Below are 22,186 nucleotides of genomic sequence, written 5' to 3' on the forward strand. Positions count from 1 at the left end.
CAATAATTGGAAGATACATGATAGAGAAAAAATATGATATCCTTAATATATAAGAGGCTTTTATGAGTCAGTAAGAAATAGTAATAAGCAATAGAAAACTAATAAAAGTAAAATTACAAATACATGGTTTCACAAGTGTGCACTCACACTCAACATGAACATGAGTAGGACTAAACAAGTGGTCCCCCACTGGATAGATTTCTCTATTTTCTGGGTGATTCTGGGGCAGAGGCAGTGGGGAAGGAAGATGCTGGTTTAACTATGTAGTTCTTGCCAAGGGAGGACACTGGTGTAACAACTATGTATATTTTTTGGTTCTTCCCACGGCACCTCAACTTTCTTTTTTCCTACTTGATGCCATAGGCATAAGAACAAGTCTGCAATTTCAAGGGCTGGAAGAGGGGTTATTCCTAAGCAAGAAACTGTAATTATGTTTTTAACCTTTATGTCAGGCAGAATTCCTAAGGGCCTAAATGTGGCAAGATGTGCCTTCAACCCCATCTGGTAAAATTGGGGCTAACAGTGAACACTGCTATATTGACTGGTGGTAAAGGCAGCCTGTCCAACCTGAATAGGAGTGGACTGAAGGGGAGAGACTTGCTAGAATAGTAATATTACCTACAATCTAGCACAGTGGCTGAACCTAATGCTCCTTCCAAAAGTGGAAAAGTTTGAATATAAATGAAAAGAAGGAGAAATAGTTGCTGAGGATAAGGGAATGAACAAATGGGCTATGTAATGAGGGAAATCCAATACTACATTAACATCTTAGAAGAGACTCAAAGTGAGAGAGGATATTGTTTCTTTGCTCGATTATACCAGATGCCTGAAAGGGTGAAGCCATATGTTACTGAGACCAGTCCTGCTTTCAGAGTCTAAGATTGAACAGAAGCCTGCAAACAAGAGTGGCCTTGCTCTGCGAGACACTGTCATATGATATGATGATGGATGGGAGAGTTATTAATGACTGAATGGGATTCTAGAAATGCACCAGTATCTTTTGGCCTTTATAATTATTTTGCTACAAGGAATCTGTGTTAGAAGATCAGGGGTGGACTGTGACATGAAGGTGTCTTCTGTTATGTTAATGAAGTGACTTTTGGAAAGCCCCTAGGTAATCTAAGGATGGGGGCTGGTTACCAGGGGCACCAACTGCGTGATTAGAGAGTTGGAAGTTTCAGTCCCACCCCCAGACCTCCTGGGAGGGGAGAGGGGCAGGAGGCTGAATGGACAGCCCATGGCCAATGATTTAAGCAATCGTGCCTATGTAATAAAATCATAAAAGGAATAGGGGTCAGAGAGAATCTGGGTTGGTGAATGCACAGGGAGGTACTGAGAGAGCGGTGTGCTCTGAGAGGGAATGGAAGGAAGCTCTGTACTCTCTCCCCATACCTTGCCCTATACATCCCTTCCATCTGGCTGTTTCTGAGTTATATCTTTTTATAATAAACTGATAATCTAGTGAATAAAATATTTCTCTGAGTTCTGTGCGCACCCTAGCAAGTTAACTGATCCTCAGGAGGGGGTCTTGGGAATCTCTGACTTACAGCCTATGGGTCAGAGGCATAGGTGACAACCTGGGCTTGCAATTGACCTCTGAGTGGGGGCAGTCTTGTAGGACTCAACCCCTGACCTGTGGAATCTGATGACCTCTAGATAAACAGTGTCAGAGTTGAGTTGAATAGTAGGACTCCCATATGGTGTCCTGAGAATCGCTTGTCAGTGTGGGGAACTGCCCCATTCCTCCACGTCTTCACTGGAACTGGTACTAGAACCTATTTACCAATTGTCAAGATAACTGTCTTAGCTGGGGTTACCATGTAAAATGCCATAGAGTGGGAGACTTAAACAACAGAAATTAATTTTTTCACAGTTCTGGGGCTGGGAGTCTGAGATAGGGTACCAGCATGGACAAGTTCTGGGACAGCTATCTTCCTGGCTTGCATAAGGCCGCCTTCTCACTGTGTTTTTAGATGGTGGGGTGTGTGCACACGTGAGGAAACAGAGAGAGAGATCTCAACCTCTTACGGGACTGAAGTCCTATCTGATTAGGGTTCCACCATTATGACCTCACTTTAACCTTAACTGCTTCCTAAAGACCCCGTCCCTGTATATGGTCACATTGGGAATTAAAGCTTCAACATATCAACTGTAGAGACAAAGTTTAGTCCATGGCAAAAAATTAACAGAAAATAAATATAAACAAAGGTCTGGCACTTATCTCTATCATTTCCTTTCCTCCTGACTTTACTCCTTGTTCTTTTTCTAGTGTAGCTCATTTGTTTTCCTTTTTTTTCTTCTTTTTGGGTAAGCCTATTGAAGATACCATCTTTCTTATAAGCATTGCTTAATTCCATCCACCAAATTTTGTTATGTCGTGCTGTCATCTCTAAGTATTTCCCATTTGAGAACTTTTTCAATGCAAGGTTCTCAAAGTTCATGGTCATTATTATTTTTTAATATTTTGCTCTTCATACAAGCATATAATGTTCCTCTTTGCCATCATGTTGGTTTTATCTGGAGCTTTACCTCCAGATTTCTATAGAAATACTTTTCTATTGACAGGTAAGAGACAACTTGGGGAAATATATTTGCTATATATGAGATAAGGGTTCTGTCTACACTGCTGGGACAGTGTAGACTTGTAATCTATCACTCAACCACCTCTGGAAAAGGGAATTCTAATATTGCCTTACAGAAGTCATTTTGGTCAAAAGCAGAGGAAATAATTCAATGTGTTTTCATCAGTCAGATAGTCTAGGGTGTATTGTATTCACAATCAAAACCCAAGTCTCAGGAGCTGACAATGACCAAGGTTTATTTCTTGGGCATGCTACATATCATTAGGGGCTAGAGTTAAATTATCTTTGGTTCATGTGGAGGATTGAGTAGATAGTGGCTAAGAGACACTCAATCGAACTTCTTGCACAATTGCCAGGCAGGAAAAAAACACACTTTTATTGGTAAATCCTCCCCTGTCTGCCAGAGCTTCTGCTTGCAAGAAGCTATCACTTCTACCTCACTGCTGCTCAAGTGTCATCAGCCAGAGTGCCACAGTGTCACACCTAACTTTAAGAGGCCAAGAAAATATATCCCTTCCATGGGCCATATGAGCACCAACAATACCTGGAGAATTGCAGCGATGATTCTTCATGACTCTATACACTATGCTCTCTATTGTCCTTTCCAAAGCCTATTTTTGCTTTTTGTTTGTTGATTTTTTAAAACATTCCCTTTTATGTGAGTTATTATACATCCTTCTAGTAAACTTCTTTAATAATAATAATAAAGAGAAGCTAGCCAGAGGTCATTTCTATCACTTCAAATATATATATATATATATATAGAAGGCATTAGACTTGGCACCATAAAGGCTACTGAACAGCTTATGAAACTGAATGTCAGCTTATACTTTGGACTGATGTGAAGACAAGGAACACACATGTTTTTGATGGAAAAGGCTTTTATAGCAAAAGAAGCAGGGTATGGCATGAGCCAATATTTAGATCCAAATAATTGTCCATAGCCATCACTTGCCAGGTAGGGAGCCAGGTATATTTACATATACTATCTAAGTCAATTTAATTTTTTATAAAAACAATTTGAGATGAGTCTTATTACCCAACATTTATACAGGCAGAAACTGAGGCTCAGAGAGGTGAAATGACCTGTCCAAAGCCACATATCTGGCAAGAGACAGCTTTGTTTGAATTTTACTGTTTGACTGCACAGAGGTGAAACAGAGTAACACATGTAGGTTTGGATGGCATGCACTGTTTGATAGGACTGTGAGATACAGGAAAGGTGGGAGGGGACCTTGAGTGCAAAGGTAAAGAGATTGGAGTTTACTAGTTGAGCAGTTAGAGGAAGGTTTCTGAGTCAGAGGGGGCACTGGTGAAGCTAAGCCTCTGAAGCATTGATCTGCTATTGTCTAGGATGAATAGAAATGGGGCACCCCAGAGACCTGGAGACCAGTGAGAGGAATATTGTAAAAGCTCAGATAGGCCTGAATAAGTATGGGTGTTGGCAATGGAAATAGAAAACGATATTTCATCTAGTCTTTAGCCCTTTGGGAATTGCTGAATGAAGTCTCAGTTCTCCCTATGTAGGTGACTCCTACTTTCCCTTATAGGTTCCTCAAGAACTTGCTCCCAGGAAAAGCCTGGATCAAGAGTAGAAATAGGCAACTGACAAAGGAGTCTACAAAGCTCCTCTCCCCAAAACCACCTCTTTCCCATGAGTTGGGGGGGGCTGCCATTTCACCTATGGGTATCATTCTGTCAGGTCTCTTATTAAAGCATGACTGTTTGGGGACAAGAGGGAGAAGGGATACTGGAAGTTTTTTCATTAGCAGCATCTAAGCAGGTAACAGAAAGGCATGGGGGCATCTGCGTGGGTACCACCAAGAATGGGGCACACATGCTCCCCTGAAAGGGGCCTCTCTGGCTGAGAGGTCCAAAGTGGCTGGGTCTGCTATTTCAACAGAAACTGCTTATCTAAGATATTTTGGGGAAAATCCTCAGTTTAAAAATATTGCAACCAGTTTAAATTAGCTAATATCTCTGTGCCGGCCACATTCACCTATCAGTTGGTTGCCAGTTTGTCTCCTCTAGGTTAAGCTTTAACACCATTTTAGGAAAACCTTTGCAAACTGGAAAGTACATCTTTGGTAAAACATCATATAGAGCAGGTTCATTTGGGTGGTTGAGAGGGTGGATGGAGAAGTTTGGGCGCTAGGCACAGACTGCAGGGAGGCCCTGGGGACAGGGAGGCCATCCTGCTGCCTGGGCCTTGAAAAGGAGACGGGCCACAGCCGTGGCAATATCTGCGGCCAGCAGGGCCTCCTGGCTGGCCATCCAGAGCTGGGCTTGGAGCAGAAGGAGGGACAGGCAAGGCTTGTGTTTCTCTCAGCTCCAGTTGGCCCCTTGCATTAGCATTACAGCAATGCAGTCCTGTGGTGTGTGAAAAAGCACCCCTAGTTACACGGAATGATTTACAGGACACCAGACTCTGCATTTCAGAAGTCTCCAGTGTACCATAAAAAATATATTATAAAGGAATAATCTTTATCTGAACTAAAGCTGCAGTGAAGGAAACTCATGTCCAGCTGAGAGCAGCAGTGAGCTTTTGTTCACTCAGGGAAAAGTCCATGTTCTTCATTTTATTTGTATAACGTTTTTTTTTCCTCTTTAGCACTAGATATCTAGTTAATATTTAGACGTTATATACATTTTCTTTCAACTGTTGTTCTTATTATGTGATCAAACAGAATCAGAGATGTTAGCTGCATCGGCCCCTCCCCCAGGAGAAAGCAGACCCGCTGGGCACCCAGCTGTGGCTACAGGGAAACTGGGACTCACCCTGGCCAGTGCCTGGGAGACAGTGGCTGGAGGCGTGCGCAGGGCCAGCCCCTGGCGCCAGGACGCAGTGTCCGCTCAAGTGTCTCAGCTGATTACTCTGCCTTGTCCGCCCATTCCAGCTTCCCATATCCAATACGTCTCTGAGCAAAAGGCAATGGGAAGCAGAGTCTAGTTTCGAATCTTGCAAAGCCTTCTGATGTTTACCTTTCCCCCAGGAAAGGGTGAGGGATGGAGATCTTTCTCCAGAGAAAATATACTTCATGATTCTTAAAAAAATTCAACGAAGCGATGCACAGACACCCTACAACCCAATTTGTTTGTGCTTATTGGGTGTTTAGAGTGATAAGGACCTCAGTTTCTTTCAGTCCAGGGAGACCTGAAATCCTTTATTGGCAATGTCTTCAAGGGACGAAGGTATAAGGGTGTCAGAAAGGGAATAGTCTCATCTTTGGCAGCAGAAAGCACATTTACATGGTGGTGGGTCAGAAGCAAAGGCTCTGTGGCAGGGAAACCTGGGGGTTGGGTGAAAGCTCCATCCATTGGGAGCTTCAAGATAATAAGAAAGGGAAGGCTGGAAAGATGTCAGTTGGCATGGGAAAGCTTTTGTGGGGAAGAAATCATTCCCTGGCCAAAGTCAGGAGGCCATCCAGGGTGACAGAAGGCGGGTCAGGAATGGGCCGAGTTTGCCCGGAGTCCTAGGGGAAAAGGGGAAGCGAGAGCTTGCCACTCTCTGGCCCTCAGCTCCCTTGAGCGCCTCACCCACGCTGGCCTCGGGCTCCTGGTCCCTAAAAGTGCTGCGAAAGGGATGGAGAACTCGGCGTCCCAGGCTCCCAGGGGAGGGGAAGCACGCGGGCCTGGGCGGGGAACACCTCCAGCGCTTGTGTGTGTTCAGTGGGGGGCACGATCTCCGTTTTCCCAGGCGCCCCAGCCCAGGCGCACGCCCCCGCCCCCGCGCCCCCCTCTGCAGGCGCGCGCGAGGTACACCCTCCCTTCCCTCGGCGGCGCGGGGCGCGCGCCCGGCCCCCTCCTCCTCCCCTCCGCGCCTCTCCGCTCTCCCGGCAGAAAGTTAGCAGCGGGGAAGGAACTCGGGGCTGCAACAGTGCGCGGCGGCGGCGGCAGAGGCTGAAGCAAGAGCCGCGGCGGCGGAGCCGGGGAAGCGGGGGCGCTGCAGACGGAGCAGGTGCAGCCAGAGGGTCCGCGCGCCCCCCTCAGTCCCCTTGCCAGAGGCTGAGGGGGGGCGGCGGGGGGCCACGCGGACTCAGCGGGAATAGTGGGGAGGGGGGCCATGCGGCCGGGCTTCTCCCGGGCGAAGCGGGACAGCGGCCAGGGCCGGGGGCGCAGCGGCGTCGCCTCATGCAGCCGGGGCGGCTGGGCAGCGGCGGCGGCGGCGGCGGCGGCGGGGGCGGCGGCTGAAACCATGTCCGGGCAGCGCCGGGGGCCGCCGCCGCCGCCGCCGCGAGCCGGGAGCCGCGATGGCCCCGTGGCCCGCACCTCCTCCGCCTCCGCCTCCGCCTCCACCTCTCGCCGCGCCGCCGCCGCCCGGCGCCTCTGCTAAGGGGCCGCCGGCGCGCAAGCTGCTTTTTATGTGCACCTTGTCCCTGTCCGTCACCTACCTGTGCTACAGCCTCCTGGGCGGCTCGGGCTCGCTGCAGTTTCCCCTGGCGCTGCAGGAGCCGCCGGGAGCCGCCGCCGAGCCCCCGCCGAGCCCGCCGCCACCCTCGCTGCTGCCTCCCCCCGTGCGCCTCGGCGCCCCCTCGCAGCCGCCGGCGCCACCGCTGCCGGACAACGTGAGCCGCGGGGAGCCGCCCGAGCCCCCCGAGCGGTCCGCCTCCCCCGGGGCCGACGGCTGGGGGTTGGCGAGCGGCGGCGGGGGCGCCCGGGACGCCTGGTTCCGGACCCCGCTGGCCCCCAGCGAGATGATCACCGCGCAGAGCGCGCTGCTGGAGAGGGAAGCGCACGAGTCCAGCACCACCGACGAGGAGATCGCAGGCCGGCGGGCGGCCAACGGGAGCAGCGAGAGGGGCGGCGCCGCCAGCACCCCCGACTATGGGGAGAAGAAGCTGCCCCAGGCGCTGATCATCGGGGTCAAGAAGGGAGGAACCCGCGCGCTGCTGGAGGCGATCCGAGTCCACCCGGACGTGCGGGCGGTGGGCGTAGAGCCGCACTTCTTCGACAGGAACTATGAAAAGGGGCTGGAGTGGTACAGGTAGGACCTGGCGCGGCGTGGGGGATGGACGCGTGGGGAGACCCGGAGGGGAAGCCGCCGCTTTCCACACCCCCGGAAATCCAGACGCCACAGTCCCGAGAGCCCTCCGCCCCACGAGGGCTCCGCGTACCCTGGCGCTGGCGGGGCTGCCCCTGGGGTGCGGCGGAGAGGGCTGGACCCTGACTAAGGAGCACTTTATTTCAGGGCTAGGGTAGATGTCACCCTGCTCTGCCTGGCGCGGGCTCCTCGTCCAGGGAGGTGCTCTGTGAATCTGGCCAGCTCCAAGCCGGGGAATTCCCAGTCCTCGTGCCCGTGAGGTTTTCCTAACCCAGGCACTGGCGGGGCTCTGCGTTTTTGTGTTGAGGACGCCACGGAACGAAACAGGATAGCTAGATTGACCATGGGGAATTTGAGATCCCCAGAAATCTCTCAGAATCGCCCTCAAACGTATTTGCGTGGCTGGAGTCCAACTTCAGTATTTTCAGGTTAGAGCAAAATGAACAAGGAACGGTTGAAAAGGTGATGGAGGTGAGATTCGGCTTTCTAGTAACGACTGAGGCTTCTCCCCCTCTCCAGAACTTTCTGTCCCCCTTGGCCACGTGAACACGGAGTCGATTTTGCATAAGGAGCATCACTGTCTACATGACAGTTGGCGCCCTTAGAGTTTGTATGCCGGGCACCCGTGCCCTTTCCAACCCGCGCCAACAGATTGGGTTTATGTCTTGTGAAATGTTCACCTCCCTCCTTTTCCACACTCTGCCCTTGGTGAGAGAAAGGAAGAAGAGAGGGGTGGAAAGTTAAGTGCAGCTAAAATAAATTAATAATCCAGCTTTCTTGCTGGCCATAGCACCTAAAACAGCACTGGTACGGATGCCCCAAATCCAAGTCCCCTTTCCTTCTTTCGTTTTGTATCTCTTTGGAAAACAGATTTGGAGAGCTGGCCCCATCTCAGTTGCATCTCAGTAATTAATTGTAATTGTCAAACGGAAACACAGGCTTTGTCAGCTGAAGTGATTCTATCATCTTAACAGAGACGTTAGGTAAAATAAGGATGGTTTCCTGACAAGTCGCCTTCCTGTTGAAGAGATGTGCTTTCTAATTTTAAATTACAGCCTGAGAAAGTTTTAGAAATAACTTAAGAAATATAAAATAGAATTGTGCATTATGAATGATGTCTTCCACTTTAAAAAATATGACTTATGCTTTCAAAGCTTCAGAGAAGTACAGTTAAGCATACACATTCCGGCACATTAAACTGAAACAGCAAATGTGTCTGTTAATGCCTTGTCTGTTTTAACAGAGAGAACTAATTGCAATATTTTAAGAGGCTTCAAACAGCCCCTTCCTATCAAAACATAAAACAGCAAATGCCTAATTTAACTGGAAAATCAGTATTTATAACATCACAAGCCATGGCTTCCAGTTTGTGATTATAATTAAAAAGGTGTTAGGATGATTAATGCAACAGCAAAAGAGAGAAGGGCTATGCTGTCTGGGAAGGTTTCAGTTGTTTAATTGTTGGTTATAGGAATGTTCTGGTTTCTGCTGTGGGATAGCTTTGGCCTTAGCAGGGTAACTGTGGCTTTTTCCAATTCTGATTTTAAAGTTGTGTATCTTGGGAGAAGTGTCAAGTGCCCTTTGGTGGAGAGAGAGGCATAAAGATCAAATCTTTCCAGTGTATCTGGGTTGCTTTGCAGCAGCTGGAAACAGAGAAGGGGGTGTTTTATTATCCAGATGATTTAAAATAAAGTTGATGAGGAGTGCATGGTGGAATGCATGTCAGGCAGTCCCATTGGAGGGGCTGGAGAATTTTCTGAATGAAAGCATGGAAGATGCCAGATTTTCCTATGTTCTTTTATACTGAGGCTGGGAAAAGAAGGCCTCTAAACTGCCTCGCTCTTATGACATGGCCCTTGAAGCTATTATTGCAGCACAGTGGTGCTCCCAGCCATCACATGCGTGAGATTTAGGGTTCAGTGTCAATATTTGGAGCCAACCACTAAACTGTTATACAGAAGAGGTGGGGATAGAACTAGATTCCCTTGGTCCTCACTGAGGAAGACCATGTGACACCTCTGTGTCCCCAATCCCCTACCCCAGCGTCTAACCCATGGGAGATCCCTTGTACCGCTTAGTGGTGCAGATTGGACGTGCTGGAGAAGAATCTATCCCATATGGAGGACTCATTAGCCACCCAAATCTGGCTGTTGAGAAGACTCCCAGACACCCATTTGACCCATGGATACCTCTCCAGCCTTACCAGGGACAGACGTACTGTGATGGATTTTGTGGGTTTTCATTAGCTCCATCTATACAGGCTTCCTTTTCTCTCCCATGAAGGAAGGCGGGATGAGAATAATGTCACTTTTTTGTAGAAAAGGAAACAGTGGCATTGATTCAAACCAATAACAGAAATCTTTCCTCTTGGTTCCCAAGTCCAACTCCTTTTAAATGGTGGAGTCTGTATTTAATGGTTATGCTTCCTCCCCATGCACCATGTATTTATTCTGCCTGAAATCTTAGTCTACTGTTTGTCTGATTAGAGATCCACAGGTTAATTAAAGGTTTTGGTCCCCACCATTTATTTGTTTTGTCTTTGTTTTTCTTTTCGATGTACCTCCTAACAGCCTACTAATTCTGCAGACATTTCTGGCGTTTGTGTTTTCAGCAAGAGGAAGAAGCAAGAAGGAATTGGGGCTGTTCTAGCAGAGCCAGCTTGGGTTTCCCTCTTCTCCATCTAAGCAGCCCTAGCAGTTTTATTTCCTTGGTGTTACTCCAGTTTTGCTTTCTCCTGTGCTGTTGATCTAATGTGATTTAAAAACACATTTGAGATTAGAACATGTGCATTAGATTTTCAGGGCAAGATAGACTAATGGATTAGGATGTGTGCGTGTTAAAGCTATGAGAAAGCAAGCCGCACTTGGTGGATTGGCACAGGCCAATGATTAATAAGTGGGGGTAGATTAAACCCACCGTTTCTCCCTCCCACCAATAAACTAAAATAAAATGGCAGAGTCACAATACCCTTTTCAGTATGAGCTGCTACAATGTCTGGGCAGAGGCCTTAAGCTCTTCAAAGCAATGGGACACTATGGCAGCTTGCCACAACAGAACCCATCAAAGTGACAGAGGGGACTTGAGCTGTTGCTTCCCTTGTGGTTTACAGACTATACGGAACACATAACCACTTTGCTTTGGAAACCACTTGGCTCCTGGGAAAATGGGAAGTGACCCTCCATGGTTTCAAGTTGTCTTCACCGGTAAAAGTTAATACACTCGTCCCATGAGCTAGGGAAACCAGTTTCCCCAGCCATGCTCTCCAGAGGACAGAGGTGAGCTGTATTGCATGGTGTCTGGGAGAGGTAGCAAAGGAGGCTGACGGAGAGGCGCTGGCATTTACTGGATGCCAGTTATTTGTGGTGGTTGGAGCTTTAGAGACGTGTTAGCACATTTGAGTGTTGTGATGAGGCTGTGAGCTAAACAGCAGTATTCCTGCTTTCCAGGCAGCTCCTGGAGGGTAAACGAGGGGTGCAAGGTTGCTGAGCTGGGAAATGTTGCTGTGAGCGGGTCAGGAAGTATGGATCTGCAGGGCGATGGAGTAGTGAACTTAACACCCTTAAGGTTGCACGAATCACACAGTTTATTTTGCAATTTCCTTTCACACAACACTCAAAGGGGGAATAAAGCATATCTGAAAATCACACATACCACAAATCAATACATCTCATACTGGTCACGACGGATGGTTCAGGTCTGGGCTGTCCCAGCCAGCCTCTCATCTGTCCCAGGGGGAAGGCGATGCAGTGGTTACAGTTCCAGTGGAGTGATGAATCCATGAGGGAGCAGGAGCGCAGGCAGATGAGCAGGAGCAAGCCTCGGTGCACGTGTCTGTGGTCCAGTGGTCATGGTGTGGGCATTCACCGGCACACCATTTAGGGTGGGGTATGTTTACAGAGACAGTCAGTGAGAAAGCAGGAGAAAACTCCATACTGAAGACCTGACATGCAACTCCATGTTGAATGCTCACATCAAATTGTTCAGCTAACCACATCTGTCCAATTTCAAAGAGCTGGTTTCTTCCCCTTTACTACACTGCCTGCCACTAATTAAGTGTCACAGGGTTTTTTCCTTCCTTTATTCTTCCATTCAACAAACACTGAGTAGTTATTACCATGTACCTGGTACTGTTGTAGGTAACAGGAATAAAGTGGTGGATGGAATGAGCAAAGCCCCTGTTCTCCTGGAAATTAACATTATAGTAGGGGGCAGGGGAGATGGCAAACAATCTTTCTTTTTGTTTTTCTTAACGTGCTGCTAGAAAATTTTAAATTACCTGTGACTCACATTATACTTCTACTGGGCAGGGTTCCTGTAGAGGGGTGCTTTTCAACTTTAAATGTATGTTAGTCACCTGGGATGTTGTCAACATGGAGATTCTGATTCAATAGGTCTTAGTGGGGGAAGGCCTGAGAGTCTGCATTTCTAATTTCCCAGGTGATGCTCATGCTGCTGATCCCTGGACCTCACTTTGAGTAGCAGGGGTCTAGAGAGTAATCAGTTGTGTGTGTGTGTGTGTGCGCATGCTTGCAAGCATGTGCATATGTTATTTTAGATCAAATGATTAGGGAAAACCTCTCTGTTGAGGTGATGTAAATGAAGTGAAAGAGTAAGCTCCTGCCATGTGAAGATCTGGGTGGAGAGGTTTCCAATAGAGGGAACAGCAGATGCAAAGGCCCTGAGGTAGAAAACCTCAGAGCTTTGCAAAGTGCTTTTTCATTATTCCAAAAGCATGATGTTTGTAGCTGGGCAAAAGTGGGTTCGAAACCTGGCTTTGCAACTTACTAGTTGGATGATCTGATTTAATATCACTCACTTTCAGTTTATTTGAGAGTAATTCCTTCCTTGCAGGGTTGTGGTGAAGGAATAAATGAAACAATAAAAGTGAATGTATTTTCTAAAGAAAAGATGGGTATCCCACAGCAGAAATCCAAATGGACCCAACTACTGGGTTTTTCCATTTCTCAAATTATTTTGGTCTCCATATGCTTTCCCTTTTGTCATAATATTGACCAAAGAGTCTCTTATTTGGGATATCTTTCAAAAAAGTCAAATAATGATTGGCTTTGCAATCTACATCTGCTTAACCTTTTAAACCCAGGGTCTCCAGCTCAGATACCTTTAGGGCCCAGGTGGATCATATAAATGAGTGAACCATACTAGATGGGGAGAAGCTGGGTCTTCTCTATTTAAAGGGGCAGACCTGCTATGTTCCTGCTGTATCCCTGCTATATACTCTTTTACATGTGCAAATGTGGCATCAGGGTTACCAGATATTCCAGTTTTTAAAAGTAACTGGAAATCCAGGTTTTGATGTGAAATCTCCCGGTTTTTAATGTTGGCAACAGATTGAAATTTCTTAAAAGCATTGTATGGGCAACACTGCAGGACAGACAAAACACATCTGTGGGCTGGAGACAGCCAGCTGGCTACCAGTTCACGGCCTCTGGTTTAAACTCATTTCAGAAAGTCACTGGCATACCCACAACCTTTTCAGTTGCCAGAATTCTGGCTTACATGTGCTATTTCAGTTCAGATTTTTTCCCCCTTTACAGATTTTGCAACAGCACGGGGGAAATACCTCACAGATATATTGCAACAAAACAAGAGAAGCTGAATATAAACAAGAACATTGAGACAGAAAAAGACAATTCACAAATAAATTTTCCTTTTGTTCCAAGTGAACATTTTCCTGAAGGTGAGAACATTTTCATTGTTCACTCATTAAGCAGGAGCATCTGTATTTGATCCAGATAGGTACATTATGCTTATAAAAGAGACTCTTGTTAGGTGGATTGAGTAAGACCTGAGAGGTGGAAAAATTGATTCACCACATACTAGTTCTGATGGAAGTCAGGTCACTTAAATTTGTTTTTCCTTCCTTCCTTCTTCCCTCCCTCCCTCCCTTCCTCCCTTCTTTCCTTCCTTCATCTCTGTTTCTTAGATGGTGAGAATATATGGTTTTCAGAGAATCCATGTGAAATACTTTGGTACTAGAACAAAACTCTGTATTATATTCTTTAAAGAGAGGAAGCTATTAGCTTCCTAATAAAGTAAAACCAACATTGTTTGGAGTATGTCCATCCCCTACCCCCATATCCAGAATCTACTACATCCTCATTCTGTGACCTCGGACAAGTAACTTAATATCACCAAGCCTCAATTTCTTCATCTGCAAAATGGGCTCAATGTTACTTCCAAGGGATTGTGTGTGGATGAAATGGGAGAATTTGAGACAGTGCCTTTCTCTCTCCTCTCTTTCCTCTGTCTTCCTCTCTCCCTTTTCCCCCTGGCTTTTCTTCTTCAATCTCCTTTAATTCCTCCCTTTTATCGTGCCTATCAGTACTGAAGGCCCTAAAGAGAAAGCTGTAATGCATTCTTCATTTGTATATAGTCTTTTATTCCAAGATTATGTCTGAATGAGGGATTTCAAACCCTGAAGCAGCTCTTAAGTAGCTCTCCAGAGAATAATCAAACCCGGATTCCAGAATTTGGTCTATTGTAACTTGAGCTGAAGGAGGAGAAGTCTGATTTCACGAGGCAACTGGAGCCAGACTTCTGCGCCGCGGGGGCGGGGCGGGGACGTGGGCAGGCTCTCTGGGCTCCCGCACTCTGATATTTTCTGGAACCGACAGTAGGAATTGATGCTGCTTCACCCTGGATAGTCACAGTGGCACTTAGAATGCCAAAAGCATGCTTGCCTTTAGGTGTTCTGCAGAACTGAAGGCATTTGAGAAGGCAGGACTGTCTGGGAAGACCCTAGACAAGTCCGTCTTGCGGTCTGGCTTCTTTCACTGGTGTTCAGCTGCCATCATAACATGATGTATTTATTTTTATTTTTGTAAGTCATACCAGGCATTTTTACTTTTAACTTGCGTCAAGAGAGGGGCCCTGAGATTGCAGGTGAATGAGAGATTGCTCGGTGTTAGAAAGTTTTACAGATTTTGGTTTTGCATAATGGATGGTATCTCTGGAACTGATTGAACCACTTGCCCTGTTAAAGTAATCTCTTGATTCCATTGATTTCTGTGGTTTAACAAGCGTCTCTATAATTGTCTTGGGAATTTCAATCTGAAATTATAATTCACTAAGGGAGCTTTTCAGCCTGTCTGCTATTAATTAAAAGCAGGCAGTTGATTTTTTTTTTAAACACTGACTAGTTAGGATTGCCTTCCTTTAAAATGTTTTTTTCAACCTTTATTTAAGAATATATAAAGCCTATTTACAGGGAAACAAAGCAACACATGAATTAGACAATATTTTTTGTTGCAAGTAGTAGAAAATGAAAAAACTATTAAAACAACAAAAAATTTATTGGCTTACATAATTGGGAAGTCCTGAAAACACTGGATCCAGGGACTCATATGATGTCACTAGATCTGTCTCTTTCTCTTTTTTTTGCCATGTTTGTCTCTACCTTGCTTCATTCTCAGGTTGTCTTACCACATTTTAGGCAATATGGTAAGCAGCAACCCTACATAAATATATGTTTATCAATTCTTTTAGGAATAATTTTCCATAAGAGCTTTTGTAAGAAATTCCTATAGATGCCTTTGGCCTAGGCAATCGGGTCTGTGTGATGTAGCCACCGCTTTGAGTTGGGGTGGTGGTGGGAATAGGGAAGTGGGATTTTCCCCACTGAAACCATAGGGAATAGTTTACCAATAGAGAATGAAGTTCTATTGCTAGAAGAAGTGGGGCCAGTTAAACCATATGTTCATTAAACATATAAAGATCTACTCTGGGATAGGTACATGATCTCTCTGAGTATTTTAACCCAGAAAGAGGTACAAAAGGTTAGTTTGGGGAAGTCCAGTGTACTTGACATGTTAGTTGTTCATTCATTTATTTATTCATTAAACATGTATTGATTGGCAACCATGTGGTAGAGGGGTCAAACATAAATCAATCAGGGCTAATGATCTGAAAAAACTCATGGAGTGTGGAATTGGACAAGTAACTGATTATATTACAATGTATTAATAATCCTTACAAGGTGGGATTTATTCCGGGAATGGAAAGATGGTTTGATCTTACAAAATCAAATAATATGACTTACTCTAAATACAGGCAAATGAGAAAAATCCTATGATTTATTTTATGGATGCTAAAAAGACAGCTGTAAAACAATATTTAGACCTGATGTTTAGAACACTTGCTAAAAGAGATATACCCAAAGCCAGCATCATCTTTGATGGTAACACCAGAAACATTCCCATTAACTCCAGACAAGACCAGAATGCCCATAATAATCAATATTACTTACCATTGTTCAGGAATTAATAGATAGTGCATTTGGATTAGAAAAAGAATAAGAAAGAGGGAGGTGGAATTATCACTACCTGCCAGCAATTTCATCTCTTTATGGAAATTCTCAGATAACCAATCCCACCCATGAATCTATTAGAAACAATAATAGGATTCATTAAGGGGACTGGTAAAGAAATTATTATGCAAAATATATAGTTTTTCTATGTGCCTATGCCAACCATTTTGAAAATAAAATGAGAGAAAAGAGTCTATATATAGAAACAACCAAAGAGACAAAATAACTAGGAACAAATTGAGCAAAAATTGCAAGGGACTTGGTAAGTACAGAATTTTAATACTTTACTGAGAGGCATCAGAGAAGAGAGGCATTAAATGGAAAGAGCCCACTTTCTCTAGGATAGCATTTCTTTATTTTTCTTCTGTCCCCTTCCCTCTATCCCTCTTCTTCCTTTTTTATTGGGATTCTCTGCTGCTAAATTGAGGTCATTTGTGTTTGAAGTGGTCTGAAAATCCTGTTATGTGAACATGGCCACCATGCTGTACTCGGTATGTAGGATTTCCTTACTTTACACATTTTATTTGACAGGAGAGATGGTGGTAAGACAACTGTTGTAGTTCAGATTCATAAACAGTGTTATAATTCCTGTGGGACTAGGGGGGTGGGGTTGCTGACTGTTTTATACAGCCAAATTCAGGGGTGGTTGGACTGTGCCAAGGTGTGGATTAACTGTTGAATTGGTGTAAATTATTAAGTGTAGATGCACAAAGCAAAAACCAAATCAGGGCAAGTGATAGTTACTTTTAATGAAACAGAGAAATGAGGATTTGGATTGGAAAGAATAAGTACCTGGTAGAGAGAGTAACAGTCATGCTGGTAGACACATGTTGTATTCATACATGTTGGGCTATGTTCCAAGCCTCAGATACCTTTTTTTCACAAGAACCTTGTGAGATGGTGTGGAGAAAATGAAAGTTCCTATGGCCAGGATTCTCATCTGACCCTGGTTGGCTTGCTCACTGCACACATGTGGGCAATAAATTTTTACTGACTTTATATAAGAAGCTCCTCCCAGTGCTCTGGGCTTCACGGCTGCAGGAGAGCAGAGGCTTGAGTGGTGGCAGCGCGGAGGATAGAGACTGAGATGGCTGTGGGGGGCAGAGAGGCCCAGAGGCAGAGACCAGCTTGCTGCCTGCAGACTTGCCCTAAGGTGGATGGGATTCTAGCACGTGACCTGCCACCCTGAGAATAAAGCTGGGTATAAACCCTTTCACCCCAGGAGCATTCCATTGTCATTTCTCAGTCTCACTGAATCAGGAGTGAACTTGCCCGGGGCCGAAACCCTCTGCCAAGACAGGGCTCTGGGATGGGCCATGTTTTCCAGGTGAGCAAATGGAGACACTCAGAGACCAAGTAACATGTTTAGAATGAAGAGCTGGGATTCAAACCCAGGTGTTTGGCTCCAGATGTACAGCATCTCCTTTGATTTGTCTCAGAGCCCTTTTCCACTGGAATTATTGCCTTTCAGCGTCCTGGGAGTAAGTAATAATTGTTAGGCTTTCCCTGTTAGAAGCTCTTCATTTCCTGCGTGCAGGTGACCTGGCCTGCCTACAGGATAGGCTCATGGGGAGTCTTGTCCCAACAACAAAGTGAAAGAGGCTTCCTTCCTGTTCTGGGACTAGGCTGGTTTCCACTTTTAGGGCCTTTTTTTTACTCCCTCCTCCTGGAATAGTCTGTCCCAGATCTCTAAACTGCCTGTCTCCTAATCCAGCAGGTGTTGGCTCACTTTTCACTCCTCTAAAAGACATTTCCTAACACCTAGTTTAAAGACCGCTTTCCACTTCTGAGCTTGTTCTGTGGTTTTGTTTACTTTCCAAGCATATACCACTCTCCCGAGCCATCCCAACTCCTCATCTCTTACTGATCGCTAAACTGCCCAGGAGCAGGCTTCTTGTCCTGTTCATCTTGGCCCTCATCAGTGCCCAGAACAGTACTTGTCACACAGTAGGCACTCAATAATGGTGGCTAGTTAATCACTAGTTGTGAATCAGTGAACTAATGGATTAAAGGAGTACCTTCTGGGTGCTTAGTGTTCTTGCAAAACTCCAGGCTTCTGAAAAATAACACATTTCTTAGGAACTCTGGCTAAGCATTGTTCTAAGCTTTCCTATGGCTATTTTTGCAAGACTATTTTGGGTGCAAGAAAGAGAAACCCACTCAAGTAAGTTGTGCAGCTGTGGACCAGACGGTCTCCCCAGAAGTTCCCTACAGCACCTCATTCATTCCTCACAGCAGCTTTATGAAGTAGATACTTTCTTATCCCAATTTTATAAGTAAAGAGAATGAAACTTCAGAGGGACAAGTGACAGTCCCAGGGTCACACAGCAGGCTGTCACCAGCAGGTATCTTTTTACTGTAACATATGGCTTTTGGGACCTTTGTTGCTGTCACTGCCAAAGTTCCAGAAGAGCTTAGATTATTTCTGATAGACCATTATGCTCCAAGAACAGTTTGCATTATGCTTCTCTGAATGCATGATTAAAATGATGGAGTTGCTATCAAATCAACACTTAACAAAGAAGCCCCTGTTTGACTTGTTACCACTGTAGGTGTAGATACACCTGTGCCTCCAGGGTAAAGCTTCTGCAGGGGCTTAGAGGTTGGGTGTTTCTGGAGCTGAGAAAATGGGAGTCAAACTGCCTGAGTGCCTCTATCATAGGGCCATTGTTTGGAGCTATGTGGCTTCTTGGAAAAAAACAAAAACAAAAAAAACTGAATCTGGAATCAGAAATTAAGGATTGGAGTCTGAGTTCTGCATCTGTCTTGCTTTTTGCACATGGACAAATATGTAGCCTTGGAGCCTCTGTTTTCTCATCTCTAAAATGGGTATAACAGCCTCTAATACCTCCACAGTGATTCTGCAAGGATAGAATAAGGCTATTGCGCTGGATCTGCTTTGTCTAAGTATGTTAGTTGTTAATAATCCATGCACGTTTTCATGAATTCCCCCAAGTAATTGGTTTTCTGGAATGTTGCACTCCAGGGAGTACCTGAAATACAGGACAGGCACTCTTATCACAAAAGTTAGATTAAGAAGTTTAATTTACAGAAACTATTATATAGCATGGATATCAAACATTGTGAAGGCAGGCTGCATAAAGATGCTGAGAATTCCTGGACAACCTGTCTGTGTAACTCTTTCCCAGACTCATGACCACTGATGTATCATTCTTTTACATTGAAAATCATAAAAAGCAATAGGGCACATTTGCTTCTTGGAATTGCCCTGCAGTTGGTGGCCTTTGGAAGTGACCAGAATATTCTCTCATTTTGCTCTCAACTGACCTGTCATCTCATTTTCCCGTGCACCCTGTGTTTCCCAGATTGTCCCACCTTCCTGTTGCTTGACCATCCTGCATTTTAGCCTATGGAAGGCAGAAAAATACTCCCACCCCACCGTCCTATCCTCTGGAACTCGTGAGTACATTAAATATGTGGCAAAGGGGAATTAAGGTTCAGATGGAATTATGATTGCCTAACAGCTAGGCTTTGAAATGGGAGATTATCCTGGATTATCTGGAGGGGCCCAGTGTAATCACAAGGGGCCTTTAAAGTGGCAGAGGGGAGGGGACCAGGGGGGTGGCAGCATGAGAGGGGCTCACTCTGCTGGTGCTGGCTTTCAATGTAGAGGAAGGGACCATGGGCCAGGGAATTCAGGCAGCTTCTGGAAGTTATGGAAAAGGGAAGGGAGCTAATTCTTCCTGAGAGCTTCCAGAAGGAACGCAGACCTGTTGACAGTTTGATTTTTATCCCAGCGAGACCCATTTCAGACTTCTGACTTGCAGAACTGTTAAGCCAATCATTTTGCAGTCATTGTTGGACAGCAGGACACTCTGCTCGGATGTCTGTAGCAGTCAGGGTCTTGTTTCTTTTCTTCCCATGGCTTTTTCTGCCCTGCTGGGAAATATCACCTTCCAGCTTTTTAGGTCTCTTGACAAACTAGGTAGGTTAAAAGCTAAACTCTGGAACAAAGAGACCCCAACACACAGCAGCTTATATAAGACAGAAGGTGATTTTTCTTCTACAAGATGAAAGTTGATATTCATAGTTTGTAGCAATCAGTCCTGCATGACGGCCAGCCAGGCGGAGGAACACAAGCTGGGAACAGTGAGGTCAGGGGTACAGTGATGGACTAGCAACCCTGTGTGAACCCTGCAGCCCGCCTAGCCTGTGGGGCTGCTGTGCTCCAAGAGATCAGAAGCCCAACTTCTATTCTTTCCATCTGCCTTCCTCCAGGGAGCTTGTTAGACAGGCAGACTCTTAAATCCCATCTCAAACTTTCTGAAGCAGAATTTGCACTTTTAGATGCTTGGGTAATTTTTACACACAAAGGTTGAGAAACATGGCTATAGCGCGAGGTTTTTCAACTTCTGCGCTATTGACATTTTGGGCCAGGAAGGTGTTGTAGGGGGCTGTCCAGTAGTCTCCTCCGACAGCCCCAGCAAGATGCCAGTAGTTATCCCCTTGACCCCAATTTTTATAGCCAAAAATGTCTCTAGACATTGCCACAGGTCCCTTGGAGGGCGAAATTGCCTCTGGCTGAGAACCCCTAGCTTAAAGAGCTTTTTTCTTCTGCACGGTAGAACCAGGATTCCACCCAATCTACATTCCACCAGCAGTTAAGGCACAGGGCAGAAATACAGGAAGCAGTTTGCTCATAAGCAAGCGAGGCAGAAGTGACTCTCATAACTTCCATTCACTTTCTGTTGGTAAGAATTTCATTGTATGGCCACATCTGGCTGCAATGGTTGAGACCATATTGGTTGTGTTTGTGCCCAAGAAGGAGGGGAGAAGGAGCCTGGGGGACACTCAGCTGTCTGTTAAGATAACTAACACAAAGATACAGTCATGCTGTATCTCTTCTCTTCTATTGAGAGGTGAATCTGGTTGGAAGGGTGAAATAAATTAAGTAAAAAAAATATATATATATTTGCAACTAGAACACATAACTCTTTTAGGAGACCAGAGGTTATTTTAGAACAGCACAAAGTTTACCTGGTTCTCTAGTAGTGTTATTTTGATGTCAGGGGTTTGGCATCTGCTCTACTTCACCATGTGTTACTCTTGCAGGTTTGTTTTGCCCTGTAGTTGTACTTGCCTACATTGATTTTTTTTACATGAAAAAAATAATTTTCAATATTTGAGAATTATATCATTACTATAAGTGTGTTTGATGAGGCAGAGATATACATGTGCACACATTTATGTATGTATCTGTGTATCTATGTATGTTATGCATATACCTTTATGCATATATGTGTGTGTATATATGTATGGATGTATGTATCTATCTGGTACTACCTGCCTTGGTGCCACCCTCACCCCTGCCCAGCTGCTGCAGTAGACTTCTATTTTTGTTCCTGCTGACACCCATGCCCTGCTGTAGTCTGCTCATTACACAGTGATTAGAGTAAGTTATCCTTTTAGAACATAAAACAGACCACATCACTTCCCTACTTTAAATTTTCTAGTGACTTCTTTTCAACCTAGAAATAAATTCTTAGTCCTGATCATGATCTACAAGATCCTGTAGGATCTGACTCCTGCTCACCTCTTCAACCACATTGATTTGCCTTCTCTTTGCTCCACTGCTTGTCTCCTTGCTGTACCTGAGAAGCCAAACATAGCCTTGCCTCAGGGCCTTTGCACTTACCTCACCCTCTACCTGTAATGCTTTTACCTTAGATAATCATATGGCTTGCAACCCACCTTCATTCAAGCCTCTGTGCCACCATCTCCTCCATAGCATGACCTTTTTTTGTACCATCTGGACTCACCTTGTACACTCCTTGTTGAAAGAGCTCCACTCATTGGAAAATGCTGGTAAATGTGGTGGTGTTCTTAATATTTACTCCACCCCACTGAGATTTCTGATGTCAAATTTCTTGGTCTTAATTCCCCCATTCTAGATGGAAGAGCAAGCTTTGGTCTGGTGCAACAAAATTACATTGATGTTGCTGGGGTCAATTTAAAAGATGTTTATGTAACTCTCGGCTATCCCTGTTATTCAAGCACACCGCCACTAGGTGGTGGTGATGTGACATATGCGGAGGCCAAGCAAAGCGTTTCCTGAGATGTGTTGAGTGGCTCCTTGTTCCTTCCAACCTTGGTTAGCCCTACAGTTTTGCCCCTATACAACAAGAGGCTTTATAGAAGGTTCACTTTCAGGAGACACTAAGCAGACACCAAAACAGATGTTTAGGGCATGTTTAAAACAAACTCAGATAGCTGAGT

At 45.3% G+C, this 22,186-nt stretch overlaps 1 protein-coding gene across 1 annotated transcript in view; it reads left to right on the plus strand.

Annotated features, from left to right (window-relative positions):
- The first annotated feature begins 6,832 nt into the window (after positions 1-6,832).
- Positions 6,833-22,186, plus strand: part of HS3ST4 (heparan sulfate-glucosamine 3-sulfotransferase 4) — a 392,531-nt gene continuing 377,177 nt past the window's right edge. Inside the window, exon 1 of the mRNA XM_036916900.2 lies at positions 6,833-7,566. Coding sequence (XP_036772795.2) covers positions 6,833-7,566 — 734 coding nt within the window. The remainder of the gene's footprint in view (positions 7,567-22,186) is intronic.

Source organism: Manis pentadactyla, chromosome 10 (assembly GCF_030020395.1).
Source record: "Manis pentadactyla isolate mManPen7 chromosome 10, mManPen7.hap1, whole genome shotgun sequence".
Taxonomy (NCBI): Eukaryota; Metazoa; Chordata; class Mammalia; order Pholidota; family Manidae; genus Manis; species Manis pentadactyla.